The sequence below is a fragment of the Peromyscus maniculatus genome, chromosome 4 (genome assembly GCF_049852395.1).
Source record: "Peromyscus maniculatus bairdii isolate BWxNUB_F1_BW_parent chromosome 4, HU_Pman_BW_mat_3.1, whole genome shotgun sequence".
Taxonomy (NCBI): domain Eukaryota; kingdom Metazoa; phylum Chordata; class Mammalia; order Rodentia; family Cricetidae; genus Peromyscus; species Peromyscus maniculatus.
The window spans coordinates 130,079,731-130,100,056 of NC_134855.1; the positions used below are offsets into that span (position 1 = coordinate 130,079,731).

The following is a 20,326-nucleotide window of genomic DNA, read 5'->3' on the forward strand; positions in this document are numbered from 1 at the left end:
AAGATGTGGCCCAGCATGCACGCACAACAAAGTTCTAAGACTCCATCCTCCGCACCTGTTTTCCACTGTCAAGCCGCATGCGCGCGCCCCAGCCCCGCCCATACCAAGACGTGGGTCACGTGGGGGCGTGGCTGTCTGCGCGCCTGCGCGTCGCAGGCCGACGGAGACCAGCCTGCCCCGGCCGAACTGGGATTACACCGCGGTGGGAGCCGCGCCTCAGGCTCCGCCGCCAGCCGGGGCTCGGGCTGGGGCCCGGGCCCCCGGGGATGGCCCTCCGGTCCTCAAAGGGCGACGGCTCCGCGGGCAGCTGGAACCGCGGCACCGGGAAGGCAGGTACGGAGGGCGACGGGCAAGGGCCGCGCAGCGGCCCGGGCCTGAGGGGGGCGGCGGCGGATGAGGAACCGGGCCTCGCCCCAGCCGCCGCCCGCCACGTCCGCAGAGCCGGCTGCCTTTGGTAGGCGGCCGCCGGAGCTCCGGCCTCCACGCTGCACTCGTGACCCTAAAATTCTCCTCTGCACGCGCACACACACAAACTCGGGCAAAGTCGCCACTGTCCGATTCCAGAAACTCCCGCCGGTGAGACTTCACCCCACACTCCCTCCTGCTCAGCTACTCTCCGGCCCTCCCCTCGGCCACCTATGCCAGTGTTCTGTTGTGTACAACGCAGTGCTGTTTTCTGTACTCTGCCGTCTAAATCGTTTCTGTGAAGTCTTGGTTCTGTTGTGCGTGTGTTCTGGAATGCAGTTCCCATATGGTGGCTGCTTGTTGGTAAGAATTCCCGTACCAGGTGAGCTGATCCGAAGGCGCTGTTCCACTTGCGTCCTCTGACAGGTGGTGCGCATGTGAGAACCGACTCTGTTATCTCTCCCCCCCCCCCATATGTTTGGATGATGCTCCTAGATCCCACGGCTTGTTTCTCCAGACTCAATTTCTGTTACTTCTCTTTTCTCATCTGATAACTGGCCGCCATTGAGGCTCAGTCTGGGAGCCACTTTCCTGGGCTCTTTGGTGTTTGTAACAACCTTGGCTTGTGGCTGTGTGGCATCTGTCTTTACGGCATAATAGCCAGTGAGCGCCAGTGTGCCTGTGACATGGGTCGCGTGACCTGTTGCAGTGCAGCTGTGTCTTGGTTGCAAAACTTCAGGCCCTCCAGCTTGTCTGGCTGGAAAGGGAATTCAGAGGATCTTTCTTAGTTTAGATTGGTTTCGAATATATTGGTGACCAAATTACTAATGCTAAAAGTTATCTTTTGTAGAGCTCATGGCCAGATTGGTGTGCTCTGTTTTTCTCCATTCAGTTAAGTATTCTTTCTTTGAAGAGGGCAGGAAGTGCTAGAAGCTGGACCAAGGGCCCCCCCCAGCTACACGGCCAGGGCCTTTTTACAGTTTCTTTTGCAAAGGATCTTGATGATTTACCCTGGAACTTACTGTCTTCCTGCTTCAATCTATCTTTATGTTAGTACTTAATGAATTCCTAATAGTTTAGTTATGTTTTGTAGAAATGAATTAGTACTGTCAAAGAAAAAGGGAACTTGGGCTGATTTTCTTTTAACAAGAATTTTACCATGAAAATAAGATTTTCATGGTCCACTGTCCATGGTTTATACAGACATGGTGCTCAAATGTATTTTTTCTTTTCCCTTTTTTTTTAATTTGTTGTTGTTGTTGGCAGGGTGTGTTTTTTTCAAGGCATCGTCTCGCTGTGTAACCCTGGCTGTCCTGGAACTCACTCTGTAGACCAGGCTGGCCTCCAACTCAGAGACCCACCTGCCTCTTACAGGGACTCATAGATTCCAGGCTGGCCTTGAACTTACTTTGTAGCAGAGAATAGCATTGTCTGTATCTTCTGCCTCTACCTCCATGGTATTAGGTACAGGCATGCACTGCCACACCTATTAATACTGTTATTTTCCTTGTCTGTGTTTTTCCAGTATATGTGCTGTGGAACCAAGCACAGTACTACATTTTTTGTTTGGTTGGATTTGGGAAACAGGGTCTCAATATGTAGCCTTAACTGGCCTGGAACTCTTTTGTACACCAGATTGGTCTCAAGAAAGCTTTACCGTCTTTTAAGCAGAAGTTAGATTGGATTTTAAAATGTTAACATTTCACCAGAACCACAAAACCCAAACCAGAATAATATTCCTATAAAATGTTAGCACTACCTAGGCATAGTAGTCCACATCTTTTATCCCAGCACTCAGGAGGCAGAGACAGGCAGATCTCTGTGAGTTTGAGGCCAGCCTGGTCTACAGAGAGAGTTCTTCTTGGTCAGCCATAGCTACACAGTGAGACCCTGTCTCAAAAACAGAGTAGGTAGGGGGTAGGGTTATAGCTTAGTAGGCAGTTGCTTGCCTACAGTATGTGAAGCCTGTGGTTCATTCTCCAGTAACAGGAAGGGAGAAGAAAAAGATCTTCTGCTTCAGTGGCCCTTTTAAAATAAGCATGTTAGGGGTAGGGGCTTAGCTCAGTACTAGCACACATTTATCTGCCATGTACAAGGCCCTAGGCTCCAGCCCCAGTGCCATGAAAAAAAGAAAAATCACTGGAGAGCAGGCCAAAGTAGTGCCGTTATCATCTCTCTCTTTGGTTGAATCAATTACTTTTCAGGCATCTGGGGTTTATTTATAGTAGTTGTAATATTTTGTAAAAGACCTCGGACAATCATTTCATTTCATCATGGTGATGATAGCCAAGTCCTCTTCCATAAAGGAATTTGGTAGCTATCAGCTTAGGAGCATATGATACACCTCTCCTCTGAGTGAAGCATAAAGAAATTGTTAATTGAATTTACCTTAAAATAAAACAGACAGTAGGCATGCATTTCAGTCTTTCTCCCATTAAAGAAAGGGTAGCTGACTTTTCTCTTTGTAGGATAAATAGGACGTTTGTGAATCAGTTGTCCAGTGTGACCCTGATGCTCTATTGTGTAGGCTGGCTGTTGGCCTCACTGTGCGGTTTATACACCACTAGCTCACTTGAGTCCTCTGAGTTGTTTTTTCTTTCTTATTACAATGATATGCCATACATTGGGCTCAGGACAGAATGTGTAGGGGTGGCGTATGTAAAAAAATGACTTCCTCATCCGCCACCAAGCTTTAAGCTTGTGACTACTGAGTATATATGGAGGTCAGAGGACAGCTCCCATGAGTCACTTCTTCTGCCACCTTGTGAGATCTTGGAATAGAACTTGGGTCATCTGGCTTGTATGCAAGTACCTTTACCCATTGTGCTATCTCACTGGCCCTGCCAACCTTACTTACTGGGAGGTTAAGGTTTAGGAAGGCAGTATCCAAGTGGCCAGACAGTTCTCCAAATCCACATTTGCGTACTCTTCTCAGGAAAGCCAGAAAATCTACAGAGTTGTGTGGCACTCTGCAGTGAGCCACACCATGGTGTGGGAAAAGTAATGCCACTTACTATGGGGCAGTTTTCTCCAGACGAGCAGAAACTGAGATAAATGATTTATTCGACTACACATGTAGTTTTTGAGTTCCACATAGTCAAAATTGAGGGTTAGCCAGGTTCAGTGGGCATACCTTTAATCCCAGCACTCAGGAGTCAGAGGCAGAACTGAGTTCCAGGACAGCCAGGAGTAGTGAGACCCTGTCTCAAAAACAACAGCCAGACATGGTGTCTCGTGCCTTTGATCTCAGGACTCAGGAAGCAGGGTTCAAGGCCAGCCTGGTCTACAGAACAAGTTCCATAACAGCCAGAACTACAAAGAGAGACCCTGTCTTAAAAAACAAAAAATAGCAAAAAGCTGAAAACATCAGGGAGAAGTAAGTATTGGAACCATGCTTTGGTTTAGAATTAGTTAACTCATGGCTGTGTCTTTGCCTAGACCCCTTGGGAATTCAGGAGATTGCAAACTATGTTCTTTCCCAACATCACTGAATACTCACTGGGAATGGGCAGAAACATGGCTTTTCCATACTCTTGGCAAAGGGTCAACAGAACTTGGAAGTGACTTTGGGACTGTGACCTCAGTGCTCTTCTTCCCTGTGGTGTGTGGAGTGTGCAAGGGTACCTGCTGCCAAAGTTTTACATGGCGCTTATATTGTGCTTACTGTTGGAAACTATTTCAGCTCCTGCTGAGTTTCCTTATCAGCCTGTGCTGCTGAGGTCACACAGCATGCGGAGCTCTTGTGGTAGGTAGGGATACTTGTGAAATATGCATAGGCCCCAAGTTCATCCCCAGCACTGCAAGAAAAAATTTCTTTAAAAAAGTTGCTTATTCTTCTTGATCCTCATGGAAAGCATGCAGACTTGTTTTTGAAGGATGTAGCCCTGCAGGTGAAGCCCAGGCTGCCTGCAGAAAGAACCCAGCCCAAAGGTTCCACTCCCCAGCTCCAGTTGTAACTTCCTCTGCTCTCTCCCTGTGCCTGTTTCTTGGCCATGATCTTTTGTTTACATGACATGTCTTTGCTCACACTCTTTCCTCTGCCAGGAGTGTTTTGCCTTTGACATACTCTTCAGTGTGATAGTTTTCAGAATCAATTCATGGCAAAGCCTTTCCTCATTACCTTAGAAATAGTCTATCCTCTGTCATCCTTCAGGGTTTTCAAATACCCTATGTAATAACTGTGTCCCTTCCTGCTGTGAGCTGCTCAGGAGCTATAAGGGAACCATGGTTCATCCTTCACCTCGGTGTTCGTACAGACCCATTAAATGATGGACTTCCTAAGTGAATGGGAGCCATGGAGGGAGGTACAGCTGAGGCAAGAGCTTGACATACCTCAGAAACATTTGGCTGAGGTCCTTTACTGAGAGAAGAGCCTGGGTTTTTTATTTCTAGGTAAAGGAGCCATTTAATGTAACATCCTACCTGGGCCAGTCTTGAGAGTGAAGAGAAGATTTTGAATTTACTCTGAGAAGTTATGCTCAGAGGCTAGACTTACACCAGGAAAATCTCAGACACTGGTCCTCCTCTCGTGTTACTGGGGACAATAGCCAACAGTCTTGCAAGAGAACAGGGTTACCTAGGCCAGAGATCACTGTGTCATCTTCCTGTCTCACCTCCAATAGCACGTGACTCCAAAGCTCTGTTGTGTGGCTCACGTGTCATAGCTCACACAGGTAGGTCACCAGGACTCTTAACAACTCCAGTTGGTGTTAATAATGCCACCTTTGTTATGAACACCGTTGTAGACTATTGTCTCAGAATAGGACATTATTGAGGTGATCTGTTCAGTAACTCTTCCAGAATCTAAGATACTGTGTGATTCTGTCACTTAAGTCAACCTCCCTTCTGGGGGTGTCCGCCTTACATGAACCCTAGTATCTGTTCTCTAGGTGTGTGTATGCCTATGTAGGTTGGCCTGACCTACTGTAGTCTTCTCTTTGAACTCTTGGCTTTACTGTCTACATGCAAGTTTTCTTGACAATTATAGTGTACTGCCTTGTAACATTTGGTGCTTTTGTGTTAAAATTCTTACAGTTTTTATTTTCTCAGTGGTGCAGGTAACCATAAAATCTAAGAAGTGTCGTCTGCTGTTTATAAAAGTAGACGTTCCACTTGAGAACCAAGAGGCTTTGTACTATTGAAATGGGAAAACTAAGACAGACAGCAGTCTCAGATGCTCATCCTTACTTTTTAAAAACTAATTTTCAAGGCAGAGGCAGGCAAATCTCTGCGAGTTTGAGACCAGCCTAGTCTATATAGTAAGTTCCTCGCCAACCTGCAATCACTGAGATCCTGTCTTAAAAAAAGAGTTGAGCCGGGCATGGTGGTGCATGTCTTTAATCCCAGCACTTGGGAGGCAAGCAGGCAGATCTCTGAGTTCAAGGCCAGCCTGGTCTATAAAGTGAGTTCCAGGATAGCTAGGGCTTCACAGAGAAACCCTGTCTTGAATTCTCCCCCTCCTCATAAAAAGCCATTTTTGTTTTGTTTTGTTTTTTAAAATAGGATCTTATAGCCCAGGCTGGCCTTGAACATGCTATGTAGAAGAAAGAGGTTGGCTTTGAACTTGGGATACTTACTCCTGAGTCTGCCTCCCAAGTGCTGGGAATAAAGGTACACTCCATTGTACCTAGCTTCTAAAAGAATATTTCAGCATTATAAACTGGCTGTAAATAACATACTCTTCTTACATATGAATGTGAGCTACTCTGTGGCTGGGATGTAGGTCAGTTGGTAGGGTGCTAGGAAGCCCTGGCTTCAGTCCACTGCACTGCATAAAGTCAGGTATGACAGCACAGGCCTCTCTTGCAGCATTCAGGAGGCAGAGGCAGGAGGATCAGAAGTTAGGTCATGGTTATTGTTGGCTTCATGGAGAGCAAAAGACAGCGGCTAGAAAGACTGCACAGGAGTTAAGAGCACTTCTTGCAGAGGGCCTGGATTCAGTTCCCAGCACACACGTGGCTGCTCACAACTATCCTTAACTCCAGTTCAGGGGATCCGAAACTTGTTCTGACTCCACTGGCCCCAGGCTTTGATGAGGTGCTCACACAGACATGCAGACAAAACACAAATATACAGAAAAACAAAACAAAACAAAAACACTTTCTGATTGCCAAAGATGAATGTGGCTTCAATTTTTTTTTTTAATTTTTATTTTATGTGTATGAGTGCTTACCTTCATATATGTGTATCTGGTGCCTGCAGAGGCCAGAAGAGGGTGTTGGATCCCCTGGAACTAGTTGCAGGTAGTTGCGAGCTGCCTGATGTGGGTGCTAGGAACTGAGCTGGGCCCTCTGGAATGCATTATCCACTTTTAACTGCCAAGCCATCTCTCCAGCCCAGAATGTGGCTTTTGGCAATCTGTTCGCTTTCACACAATGTCACAGCCTCTTGAACCACCAGACACGATAGGAACCTACACTCCTTTGACATCTGGCTTTTGAAAACGTCTCCCTGCAATTCTGGTGTTTTACTAGTTCTGTTAGCTTGCGGCTGGAGACTTGCATATGGTTTTGTTAAAATGTAGAGTTAAACATTTTTTTTTTTTTCAGTGTTAGGGGTTGAACCCGGTACTTCTAATATGCTAGGCAGGTCCTCTACCACTGTACTACCCAACTCAAGAAGAACACTTACGTTGAGACACCTGTGTTCTGAAGTTTGAACAGGAAAACATTGACAATAGCTTCTACTTAATGAATACTTCTTAAAACTATAATTCCTTGCTACTTATTTGGAGTCCACATTTTGCAACAAATATGTGTAGGTTGTAGAAGAAGCAAGCATGAGGATCCACGTTGTCTGAGAGGAGGCACCTGAGTTACATCAAACCAAATTAGAAGACAGGGACCTGAAGCAGAAGACTGCACGTGCTAAGTGTGTGTTTCATCCTCTGCACACACACTGTTTATCTGTTTGTTTCTTAGACTTTAATGCCAAAAGGAAAAAGAAGGTGGCGGAAATACACCAGGCCCTGAACAGTGATCCCACCGACGTGGCCGCCCTCCGACGAATGGCTATCAGTGAAGGAGGCCTCCTGACTGATGAGATCAGGTGCCAAGTATGGCCCAAGCTCCTCAATGTCAACTCCAATGAGCCAGCGCCTGAGTCAAGTAAGAGAGTAAAAGCCTGGGGTGGAGTGTTTTAACTAGGGATTAAAATATTGTCTAGCTAGAGGAGTTTATTGAAAACGCCTATTTTAGGGGGCTAGAAAAACGGCTCAGCAGTTAAGAACACTTGTTGCTTTTTTTTTTTTTTTTTTTTTTTGTTTGTTTGTTTGTTTGTTTTTTCAAGACAGGGTTTCTCTGTGTAGTTTTGGTGCCTGTCCTGGAGCTCACTCTGTAGACCAGGCTGGCCTCAAACTCACAGAGATCCACCCGAGTGCTGGGATTAAAGGCTTGCGCCACCACTGTGGCTGCTGGCCTCACTATTGCTTTTGCAGAGAACCTGGGTTCAGTTCCCAACACACATATGACAGCTAACAACCGTCTGTGCCTCCAGTTTTAGGAGATTTGGTGTCCCCTCTGGCCTCTGAGGGCACTACAGAAATGCTAAGATTCCTTGGAGTTCCAGAATTCTTTAATTCTGCTAGAAGCTCTTCCTTAACTAATCTGTAAGCCATGCAGTTAAGGGAGTTCTGAGAGCAACTGAGAACAAGTGTTAGAGCCAGTGCCCACCCTGCCACCTCTGTGTGCTGGGTGCGCCGGGGCTTCTCCTGTTCATTTGGCAAATCTTGGTGCCCCTGGGATGTGCCACATACTTACTGGATGTGATTAAAATGACTCATGTGCTAAATAGTTTGATGATGTGGTGCCAAGTGGATGCTGGGTTGCCACTTGTTACCAATGTTACAGATGTTTGAAACTGGCTGCCTGGGAGCAGTGGGCTTTGGGTTAGAAGGGCAGTCCTGTGCCGTGTCCTGGATTGTCATTCCACACTGCCCCTGTCTGATGTTAAGATGAAGCGGGGGTGTGTGTGTGTGTGGTATGAGCATATAAGTCTTGCACAGGCTCCTCTGATAGCTTTCTGTGTAGATTGTAAGGAAAATCAACACTTACACAGCACTTGGCTTGAGGTGAAGGAAATACATGTTTATATCTGTAAACCATCTCTCCAGCTCAGTCAATAAGAGCATTTGCCTAGCACGTACAAAGTTCAATTCTAGCACTGTATAAAACTAGTTGTGTGGCACATGCCTATAATCCTAGTACTGGGTGGTAGCATCAGGAGGATCAAGGGTTTAAGGTCACACCTTTAATCCCAGCACCCAGGAGACAGATTGGTAGATCTCCGTGAGTTTGAGGACAGCCTAGTCTACAGGACAGCCAGGGGCTACATAGGGAAACCCTGTCTTGAAAAACCAAAAAAAAAAAAAAAAAGAGTTCAAGATCTGGGCTGGAGACATGTCTCAGTGGTTAGGATCACTGGCTGCTCTTCTGTATGATTCAGGTTCCATTCTCGGCGCTAACATGTCAGCTAACAATTGTCTTTAACTCAAATTCCAGGGGATCTGACCCCCCCTTCTGGCCTTCTTGGGCATTGCATATATGCAGTGTATAGACATATGTACAGGCAAAACACCCATCCATACATTTGAAATAAAAATAAATGCTTTTTTGTTTTATGAGACAGGGTTTCACTCTGTAGCACTGGCTGTCCTGGGAACTCACTCTGTAGACCAGGCTGGTCTCGAACTCAGAGATTCACCTGCTTCTGCCTCCCAAGTTCTGGGATTAAAAGGATATGCCACCATTACCGGGCTAAAATTAAATCCTTAAAATACACACACACACACACACACACACACACACACACACACTTTGTAGGTGTGGTGTGGTGTGTGTGTATATATATATATATGCACACACTTTGTAGGTGCAGTATATTGTATATATATACATACACACACTTTGTAGGTACAGTGATATATATAATATATATATATACATATATATACACACACACACACTTTGTGCAGTATACACACACACACACACATATACATACTTTTCAGGTGCAGTGTGATGTACACACACAGACACACACACACACTTTTCAGGTGCAGTGTGGTGTTTTAATGTGCAGTTGTTTGTTAGCATTCAGTGTAGTTTCACTCCAGAACCACTTCCATGCCCATATCTTCAGATGCTCAAAGCCCTGCATGTAGAGTTACAGTGCTTGTGTGCTGAGCACAAACTGTGCCATGTTCATAATTCCAGTCAGTTCTCATGGTAACCTGAGAGGTGCATATGGACAAGAACAACCTCACTTTACAGGTGGGGCAGTTTCTTGTGAGGACAGTGGCAGTGCACAGTAGCCAGGACCTCTTGACCTCTTTGTCCCCTCCCATCCTTCCTTACGTTGCTCAGGACAGTCTCTTCCCACCCTGTGCTCATCAGACTTGCATGTAACAGTTGTGTTTAGAACAAACTAGAGCTTACCTAGTATCTTACTGGTTATTTTGTTTTTAGTGGCAGTGGGCATCAAATTCAGGGCCTTGCATGTGCTAGGCAAGCACTCTACTGTTAAACTGTGTCCCTAGCCTCCCTCCTTTTAGTATTCCCCATCCTTTTTTGGTTTTTCACTCTCTTTTTAAATTTTTATTTTGGATGGGGTCTTGCGGAGTAGCCTGGGTTGGCTTCAACCTGAGGCAGTCCTCTGCCGCAGTCTCCCAAGGACAGGGATTACAAGTGTAAGCCAGCACTGCACCTGACTGAGGAGCTGGGCTTCTGCCCCTACCTGGTGCTCAGATCCAGGTGTTACATTGTAGGTGATGTCCTCTTGAGGAAAAGGCTGCTCTGTGTGTCCTTTAGGTCTCAACTATGACACAGAAAGCAGTTTCTGTTACTGTTTGCTTGCTCTGTGGTCTTGGGGCTAAACTCTGGCATCAAGCTTGCTAGGTTAACTCTCTGCCACTGAACTATACTGGAAGCCCCAGAAGAATTGACTCCTGCTCTGGTTTCCCAGACCTCTTTGTAATAATACCATGTTCCTCTCTCTCTGACAGGGAAGGATCTTCGACACATGAGCAAGGATTACCAGCAAGTGCTGCTAGATGTCAGGCGGTCTCTTCGGCGCTTCCCTCCTGGTGAGCAGATTTCCTGACTTACCACATCTGGAGTGAGGCTTTCCATCCCTTTGCATCACCTTATTGTGTTGATGATTGCCAAGGTTGGGTTGTTTCCTTCCTAGCAAGCAAACACACATGTAGACCCTGCTCTCACGCGCTCCAGTGGGCACCCTCACTGTGAAGTCCTTGTGGCGCAGAGTGGAGAGTAAGAGAAACAGCCCTTGCATCCTTGGCTGCCCTTGTGCCCTGGAGGAGCTTTGTAGGGATTGGCAGAGCAAGGGGTCTGGCTTTGGAGAGCAGGTTGGTTTGGAATTGTGCCCTAATGGGAACTATTAATATTTTCATTTGTAAGTGTTACCTCACATCTGTGGTTCCTGGGTCCCTTGTGATGGATGGAGGGTTCCTTTCCCTGCATGTTTGTAGAGTATGTTTCTGAAATTGCTTCTTGCTTTCCAGGACAAGAAAATGACTATACTTTCTGTTTTCATAATGGAAGGAATTGAGTAGCAAACCTCATCTGTATAATCTAGCTTTCTTCTCATGTAACTCTACCTGACTTCTGAAGAGATAGGGGCGCCTCTAACCCTTTTGTCACACTTAGCTGAAGCAAGCTCTGGTTGGGACACGTGTATCACAGGCCTTCTGCCCTACTTGGATCTTTTCTTCCTGGGAGGGAGGCTCATGAGGCTCCCACAGGCTGGTAGCCAGTCAGTGTGGTTATGATACAGCATATCCCATGGCCCAGTCCCCTTGTCCTGCCCTGCTGGTCCGGTTGAGGTGACATAGGGCCGGTACCTCCCTGTTTTCCTGTGTCCTTTACTCATTGCATTTATGCCACTGGCTTGTGACTTCCTGCACGGTGGCTCCTCCTTGGCATTTTAAACCCTTTGCATTCATGTCCTCTGGACTAGCCTGACCAATCTTAAACCAGAAACTCAATCAGGCTGTAGCTCTTGCTCTCGCTGCTTTCATGGTTTCACTTAATTCTTGGTTTTCTTTATTTTCCTTGTTTATCTTTACAGTGTACCTCTTTTGAGAAGGTGGAATTAATATGGACAAGGAGTGACCTTTGCTCTTACCTTGAACCTTTATTGTTTAGTTTAATGTGGGCCTTTATCTTGCTGTTTTCTCTCATAAATTCTGCTTTTAACTGAAAGCTAAGCTAAGAGCATAAGAAATCTGTGCTTAGTGATATTCTTCTAAAATATGTCATGAGATCAAGGCTTGATATTCTTCACTTCCCCTAAGTGATTACCTCAGTTATTTTTATTTACAACTCATTCTTGGAACTCAAAATTAACATCATTGCGCATGGGGTCTCAGAGATACCAAGCAGTTCGGCCTTCCAGTTCACACTGACCTGCTGCTGTGCACCATCCTTGTGGAAACCTTTGTGGCAGGCCACCACCATCTCCTGTCAGCTTTCCACAAGGCCACGTGTGCACCTCAGTCAGTGTGCATCTCCCAGTGCGTTTGTTCATTTTTCAAACGGGCTAAGGCAGAACTCTGCTGAGCAGCCAAGATTGCCAGTGACCATTTTCTCCAGTTGATACAATTGCAAGAATTGGAGTTTCTGGATCGATTTTTAGTAGAGGAATTGGAACAGATTTGGTTTTTAATTCCCTTAACAGAGCCTTGGGGTTCAAGATCACTTTCAGATCCAGGGGTACCTTGTAAATACAGAGTTTGAACTCTCCAGCCTTCTTGACTTTGGGTGACCAAGGTACACGGGCTGAGCATGGCCTTATCCCCTTTGAGCTCTGACTATAGGAAGAACAGGTTTATAATTCTTTATCAAAACAAATGCACCAAAGAACCACACTGTCGTGGCTTACTGACCCTATACTCTAGAGGTTTCTTGATCGGGTGCCTCTGCTTCCAGCTGAGACCATCTTAGAACATTGGCTTTGGCTTAGGGAAGAATACAACAGATTCAATTTTCATATAATTCCTTACACAATTTCATTCTAAGAAGTAGGGCAAAGAAATCTCTAGATACTTTTCTGCTGATCTCCTGTAGAGTCACACATCACCACATCAATTGCCTGTTCCTTTCTTTTGATACATAACAGGTAATTTTGTTTCTGAACTATTGAAACAGCCATTGCAGCCCTTTTGTCCAAAATGTCTATTCCACAGAATAGTTCACCTTTCACCATTTATTTGTATCACAGAAAGAAGTACAGGTTCATGGATTTGCTGCTCGAGTCCTTTTGAGCCTCCTTTACTGTCGACAGTTTCTGTGTGTGCGCGGCAAGCCTGTCACTCTGTCCCTTTCTGCTTATTTTGCTTTGGTGTTTCCTCAGGAGGTTCAGGGTCATGTCTGTGATACTGGTGACAGGAGAGCCACTGAAGTGCCCAGCTCGTGGCAGTGTGGCACCTTGGAGGCATGTGCAGTCTTTCCCCATGATTGGCCGTGCTGACTGTAAGGTTTTAGTTAGGTGTTTGCCAGGGGCCCCTTCTATGTGGCTTTGCCTGTGTCAGGTGCCAGCAGCAATATTTTTCAAGGATTGCCAACTTTTTTGTAATTCATTGTCTGTTAGTGGACGCTTTTCTCTGAAAATCATTGCTGGCCTAATCTGCTGTCACTAGGCTCCTCGCCAATTCAGATGCATCTCCTCTCCCCAGGCATGCCAGATGAGCAGAGAGAAGGGCTTCAGGAAGAACTGATCGACATCATCCTCCTCATCTTGGATCGAAACCCTCAGCTCCACTACTACCAGGGCTACCATGATATAGTGGTCACTTTTCTGCTGGTGGTGGGCGAGAGGCTGGCAACATCTCTGGTAGAAAAATTATCTACTCACCACCTCAGGTACCTGTGCATCTGATTTTGTGCCAGCCTCCTCAGAATAGCCAGATGTCTGAATAGTTAGAGCCCACTCCATTCACCAGCCCTAACCTGAATGTTGGACCTGACCAAGTACATTGACTGGATTATCTTCCCTTAGGGATTTCATGGATCCCACAATGGACAACACCAAGCACATCCTAAATTATCTGATGCCCATCATTGACCAAGTGAACCCAGAACTCCATGACTTCATGCAGAGGTGAGTCTGTATTTGTGTATATACGAGACACACATGGCAGCCCAGTGCCATGCTCTTTTGGCTTTTTGTTTCTTCACAAATCTAGCTTGTTTGCATCATCATATTAATGGTTAGTGTTAAATTCTTCAGGCTTCTTTCTGTCCATTAGAGGTCTGACCAGTTCAGGCCTGTCCACGGTCTTGGAGAACTTACTGGATACTGTGCTTTTGAGGGCATGTAGGGATGATAGCTCATGGCGTGAGGAGCTTGAATCTGGTGGGTATGTCATAAATTCTTAGCAGAGTAAGGCAAAAGCTACATGTGGTGCCACATGCCTGTGGTGAAGCACTAGCAAGCTAAAGACAGGAGGATCAGAGAGTTCGAGGTCAGGGGCTAGAGAGACGGTTCAGTGGTTAAGAGCCCTTGGTGGTCGTGAAGAGGACCAGAATTTCAGTTCCCAGCACCTACATTAGATCGCTCATAACTGCCTGTTTCTCCAGCTCCGGGGAATCCAACACCTTCTGGCTTCTATAGGCACCTACACATGTATGTAGTAACACATAGACACATACAAATATAAAAGTAAAATTTTATTTTTAGTAAGTATTTATTCATTTATTTATTTATTTGTTTGTTTATTTTATTTATTTATTTTGAGACAGGGTTTCTTTGCGTAGTTTGGCTGTTCTTAGAACTAGCTCTGTAGACCAGGCTGGCCTCAAACTCATGGAGATCCACCTGCCTCTGCCTCTGAGTACTGGGATTGAAGGCATGCACCACCACCACCCAGCTTTATTTTTATTTCTTGAGACAGAGTCTTACTATGTAGTCTGGACCAGCCTGGAACTCATATGATGATCCTCTGCTTCCTAAGCGCAGAGATTAAAGACATGTGCCACCATACCCAGTGGTAAAAATAAATTTCTATAAAATAATACAAAGAATTCTAGGCCAGCCTTGGCTATATAATGAGTTTGAAACCAATCTGAGATACACAAAAACCTATATTTGAAACAAAAAACAAAAAAACAAGCTGGGTGGTATGGTGTACACCAGTAAGAGAGGCAGGCAGATCTCTGAGTTTGAGGCCAACCTGGTCTACATAGTGAGTTCCAAGCCAGTCAAGGCTACATAGTGATACCCTGTCTCAAAAAAAAGGAAAAAACATTAAAAAGTAGAACAAAAAACAAAACAGAAGGGCCTGGGAAACTGGCTAGCATGCTTACTGCTCTTTTATAGGACCCAGGTTCAGTTCTTGGCACCGGATCAGGTGCTTCACAGCTGCTTTTAACTGCACTTCCAGGAGGCCCAACATGCTCTGGCCTCTGCAGGTACCTGTGTGGGATTCATAAACACACACAGCCTCACACACATGTATAAAGATAATAAATAAATCCTTTTTAAGATTTACTTTAATGTGTACGTGTGCTTTGCCTGTACATATATAAGTGCATTGCCTCTATGCCTGGTGCTCGAGGAGGCCAGAAAGAGAGCACTGGATCTGCTGGAACTGGGATCACAGATGGTTCTGAGTGGACAGTTAGGAGTTGCTCAGTGTGTATGCCGGCAACTGAACCCGGGTCCTCAGCAACAGCATCGAGTGCTCCTAACTGCTGAGCATCTCTCTAGCCCCACAGCTGAGTTTTTTGGGGGTTTTGTTTTTTTTTTTTTTTTGAGACCTGGTCTCACTGTTTAGCTGTGACGATCCTAGAACTCACTGTGTAGATAAGACTGGCCTTGAACTCAACAGGAGAGATCCTCCTGCCTGCCTCTGCGTTCTGTGTACCACCATGTCCGACTGACGGGTTTTCTAAGCCTGAGAACATATGCCTATGTCAGCAGGAAACCACAGTGCAGATCTCTGAGAGAGCTGCCCCTTGTGAGGTGGAGGAGACCTTGTTGCACATTAGAACAGCCAGGGAGGTGAGGGAGCTGGGACACTTGAGTATTGCTGTCACGTGTTGTTTGTTTTTCTGATGCTAAGGATCGAACCCAGGACCTTTTACATGCTAGGCCAGCACTCTGCCAATGAGCTCCTTCCCCAGCCATCGTTGTAGTCTTTGTTTTGTTTTTAGAGACAGGGTTTCTCTGTAAAGCCCTGGCTGTCCTGGAACTTGCTCTGTAGGCAAGGCTGGCTTCAAACCCAGAGATCTGCCTGCCTCTGCCCTACGACCCTCAGTGCTGAAATTAAAGGCATGTGCCACCTTGTTGTACAATTAAGATTTTGTGGGGTTTTTTTTTTTTTTGTTGTTGTTGTTGTTGTTTAGATTTTATGTGCATTGGTGTTTTGTCTGCATTCATATCTGTGTGAGGGTATTAGATCCTTGGAACTGGAGTTATAGACAGTTTTAAGCTGCCATATGGGTGCTGGGAATTAAACCAAGTCCTCTGGAAGAGCAGCCAGTGATCTTAACCACTGGGCCATCTCTCCAGCCCCAAGATGTATTTTTTAAGAAAAAGCTAGTGTGGTGGCACACACCTTTAATCCCAGTGGGGTGGGGGGGGGGGGCACGGACAGACGGACAGAGGACACAAGGGCAGATCTCGAGTTCAAGGCCAGCTTGGTCTATCCTGGTCTACAGAGCTAGTTCCAGGATAGCCAGGACTACACAGAGAAATCCTGTCTCAAAAAACCAAAAATAAATAAAATTTTAAAAATATATATTTATATATAGAGAGAGGATGCTGAGTTCCTAAATAGCATAATTTTTCAAGAAGTATATTTTCTGTATACTTCTTCCTCATTAGCTCTTGAGAACAAAGACAGAGAAAGGGATGGGATGAGCTGGCGGGGCACCTAACATCTGGATTTTCTTTGCTCCTAGTGCTGAGGTGGGGACCATCTTTGCCCTCAGCTGGCTCATCACCTGGTTTGGGCACGTCCTGTCGGACTTCAGGCACGTTGTGCGGTTATACGACTTTTTCCTGGCCTGCCACCCACTCATGCCCATTTACTTTGCAGCTGTGGTAGGTACACACTGGAAGGCCGCAACTGGGTCCACTGTTACCCATCCAGCTTGATCAGTGTTCTTGAAGGGGACAGATAGCAGTTCCCCAGCTGGTGACCGACTTCCCAGTCTAAGAAGTTTTAGGAAATGTTGGTTAAGCAGCTATTCTCACTTTGAGACTTCTGACCCTTCAAAGCACCAGAGTGTCGTGCAACTGTTAGAGACCCTGTGGCACCTGGAACAGTTTGGCTGGTGGACATCACGGGTGACAGTTCAGTCTGCCGCCAGTGCAAGGCTTCAGGAAGGGAGAGAGGTCTGGGATTAGGCTTGAAAGAGGGGTGGCTTATGGAAGAGTGTGGGGCTCCTTCCCAAGTGCTGAGTGGAATGGAGAGTGGCCTTCAGCAGCTATGAACGTGAGCACTCCTGTCAGGGAGATGTCTAAAGGAAACAAGATGGCTGTCAGGCTGTTCTAGAGCTCCTCAGAGTCTCCTGTAGCACTTTTCTTTTTCCTAAGAGTGTCAGCTTGTGACGTCTGGAAATGGGGAGAGCTTGGGGCACGCTTGAACAGACAGGTATTCTGGGAGGACTTGCTAGAATTGGTCAGTCTTTCACATTATAGGTGGAGTGGGATATAGCATTTGCCAAACCTTTGGGCTGAGCACTGTCTGTTACAAAGACTTAGGTCTGTGTGTAAAGAAAAGCAAGTACCCAGGTCCTGTGCCTCTGTGTCTGATTCAAAGCCTGCCTTTGCCAGATTGTGCTGTACCGGGAGCAGGAAGTCCTGGACTGTGACTGTGACATGGCCTCTGTCCACCACCTGTTGTCCCAGATCCCTCAGGACCTGCCCTATGAGACACTCATCAGCAGAGCCGGAGACCTCTTTGTTCAGTTTCCCCCTTCGGAACTTGCAAGGGAGGCGGCTGCGCAGCAGGAGGCTGAAAGGTGAGGTGAGGGAGGCGCTGCTGCAGCAGGGCAGTGGAAGCCAGCAGAGGGAGGGAGGGAGGGAGGGAGGGAGGGCGGGAGGGAGGGCCGACCTGTCTGGAGGGTCTGCGGTTCAGATGTTTGCAGAGATCTGCACTGGAGCAGATTCTGCACTACAGGCCATAGAGGCCTGTGTCATGAAGAGCTTGCTGAGCAGTGGCCTGCTCTGCAGCAGCTTGCTCAGTGTCTCCTGCCTTTCTCTACCGCCTTCTGCTCCCATCCACAGAACGGCAGCCTCTACTTTCAAAGACTTTGAGCTGGCCTCGGCGCAGCAGAGGCCAGACATGGTGCTGCGGCAGCGGTTTCGGGGACTTCTGCGGCCTGAGGCTCGTACGAAAGATGTCCTGACCAAACCAAGGACCAACCGCTTTGTGAAACTGGCAGTGATGGGGCTCACAGTGGCACTTGGAGCGGCGGCACTGGCAGTGGTGAAGAGTGCCCTGGAGTGGGCCCCCAAGTTCCAGCTGCAGCTGTTCCCCTAAACTCAGCCCAAGGAGCCACTTCCTCACCCAGGGCACCAAGCTCTCCCCATTTCCAGAAAGGCACAGAGGGTGGAAATGCTGTGATTAAAGGGTTTCTGTCAGGGGTGTTCTGTTCTGCCACCCTTGGCAGCTTGTCTTGTGGTTTTGGTGGCTGGTGGCAGAGCTGCCCGACACGGCTCAGTGGACCTGAGTGCTCTCTGACTGTTGGAGGCGGCTCTGCAGCACCTGGCTACCCAGCTCACTGCCTAGAAGAAAGTTGGGCCCAGTTCCTCCCAGCACCCCATGTCCTGTGTATCCTAGACAAAGAGGCAAGGGCTGCCGACACAGTCCAGCCTTGGGATGAGAGCAAGGGGAGGGATCGATAGCCTGGGAGCCAGCTGGTCAGAGTCAGAGACAGACATGAGCTGGGTTCGAGTTAAATTTCATGATCCCAGCCTAGAGATCCTAGCAGAGGAGTGTTAATTCCCCTGGATGATGTTGCCTGGGTCTCCCTGTTCTTTCTCTACAAACCACGTGACATTACCTGTAAAGACATTTTTAATACTATTTTTATGACTGTATACTACACCTAACATAGCAACTATTCTCACTTTAAAAAAAAAAATTACTTGTGTGTGTGTGTGGGTGTGTGTGTGTGTGTGTGGGTGGGTGCCCACAGAGGCCAGAAGTGGGCTTCAGATTTCCTGGAGTCTGGTGTGGGTGCTGAGATCTGAAGGCCGGTCCTCTAGTAAAGCTGAAGCAGTAACTTAACTGTGGAGCTGTCTCCAGCCTCCCCTCTCATAGTTCCTTCATGAGAGAAGCTATCAGCGATGAGCTTGTACTGGGCTAACATTTATTTTTTCCTTTTTTGGAGGGGAATGGAATCCAGAGCCTTGTACTTGTGAGGCAAGTGTTCTACCACTGAATAAATAGCACCAGACTTTAGTAGTTTTTATTTTTGAGACAGGGTCTACCTGAGTTACCCAGGCTGGCCTTGAACTTTTGATCCTCCTGCCTCAGCTCCTGATTATCTGGGATGACAGGATTGCACCTGAGATGCGTTCCCTGCTCAGTTTAGCCAAAGTTGCTTTGTGAACAGCCCCATGCCCCACAGTGCCACTTCTGTCTCACTTTATTATTTTCCACTAATCACCCACCTTGGCCTGCCCGTGTATTGGCCTCCTCAGCTGCTGGTCTCAGAATGGGAATGTCCTTGGAAACTTGCATGCAGACAGGTTTTGGCAGGAACCCCACACTACCAGCCCCACTTACCCCTGGGCTCCTCCAGGAGGGGTGCATGGGATCCATGGGATCTTTCTGTCTTCCTAGGATGGCTTTGTTAAAAGTGAAGCCAGGTTTGTTTTATATAAACTCTGGCTTGAAAACAAAAGTGCCTTTTGCTGCTTTAAAGAGTGTGTAGTGGGAAGCATTTACATGCTTCTATTTTCCTGATCTTTCCTGGGCACTCTTCTCCAGTCCTACCATGTCCAGACCTATGTGCCCACTGTATGCAGTGGGACGCTCTGCAAGCCAGGCAGCCACAAGCCAGAGCACATAGGAGGTGTCCAGGCTGAGTTACACAAAGCACTTTAACCAAACCAAGCTGGGGTGAGTGATTCACAGGGATTAATTCAGAACAAAGGAGAATTTTCCAGGATCCAGAGTGATAAAGTGACAGATATTGTCAATCTACCACGGGAGCTTGTCATCTGTGCCTCTAGCATACTTGAGCTATAGGGAGTGTGTTGGTTGAGGGGAGGGGCATGGGCCCAGGGTCCAAGCCACAATTCTGCATCCAAACAAGCAGGTGGCACTGGCATGTGCTGAGCTGAAGAGTGGTGTGTGCCCACACCAGGACTCCCCGCTACTGAGGAGAAAGCGCTGTCAGTTTACCTTCAGGTATTTACTTATTCTGTAAAGATATGTGTAGATGGTTTGTACAGAGCCCTGTATGAAATAAACACCCTTACATGGTTCCTAATCACCTGTCCTTGTAGCTCTGCTGCTTGCCTGGAAATGGACCCACCAGTTTCTACCCTGGGTCCCGCTGGGATCTGGGCCTGAGGTCTGTAGACTAGTCAACCTTGGCTGTCAGCACACAGCCTTTCCAGTTCTGTTCCACATACAGGTGTGGTGAGTTTAGGGCAAAAGGCCTGGCTCCAGCAGCCAGAAAGGGCTATGCTAGCGTTTCCCTAACTTGATACCCAACTTAGAGACGAGAGAAGCAGTTTAATCAGCACATGGAACAAAGGTCCAGTGACCTCAAGTCATCTTTTGGGTACTGACATCCAGGCTTCCATCCTGCCATCCATAATCTCTTTGTGGGCACAAGTAAGGACCTTTAGCAAAAGTATTCCAATTTCTTTTTTTTTTTTCTAAGATTTTGTTTTCAATTATGTGTATGTGTGATTGCAGGTGTCCTAGAAGTCAGAAGGT

General features: G+C 46.8%; 1 protein-coding gene across 3 annotated transcripts; it reads left to right on the forward strand.

Moving 5' to 3' along the window:
* The first annotated feature begins 102 nt into the window (after positions 1-102).
* Tbc1d20 (TBC1 domain family member 20) lies at positions 103-19,871 on the forward strand. Of its 3 annotated transcripts, none has more exons than XM_006985502.4 (8): positions 103-333; positions 7,326-7,511; positions 10,406-10,486; positions 13,097-13,283; positions 13,420-13,521; positions 16,326-16,467; positions 17,203-17,390; positions 17,656-19,871. In XM_006985502.4, exons 1-8 carry the CDS (start codon positions 267-269, stop codon positions 17,909-17,911), a joined length of 1,209 nt encoding a protein of 402 aa, XP_006985564.1. In that variant the 5' UTR covers positions 103-266; the 3' UTR covers positions 17,912-19,871. The 3 variants fall into 3 exon arrangements, with proteins under 3 accessions (XP_006985564.1, XP_042132419.1, XP_042132418.1); XM_042276485.2 differs by having other exon boundaries at positions 150-333; positions 16,326-16,397; XM_042276484.2 differs by having other exon boundaries at positions 151-333; positions 17,278-17,390.
* The last annotated feature ends 455 nt before the right edge of the window (positions 19,872-20,326 follow it).

Coding starts and splice junctions, on each gene's coding strand:
- Tbc1d20 (XM_006985502.4), top strand. CDS start 267: ATGGCCCTCCGGTCCTCAAAGGGCGACGGCTCCGCGGGCAGCTGGAAC. Junction 334..7,325: donor CCGCGGCACCGGGAAGGCAG/GTACGGAGGGCG, acceptor TTTGTTTCTTAG/ACTTTAATGCCAAAAGGAAA. Junction 13,284..13,419: donor TTATCTACTCACCACCTCAG/GTACCTGTGCAT, acceptor ATCTTCCCTTAG/GGATTTCATGGATCCCACAA.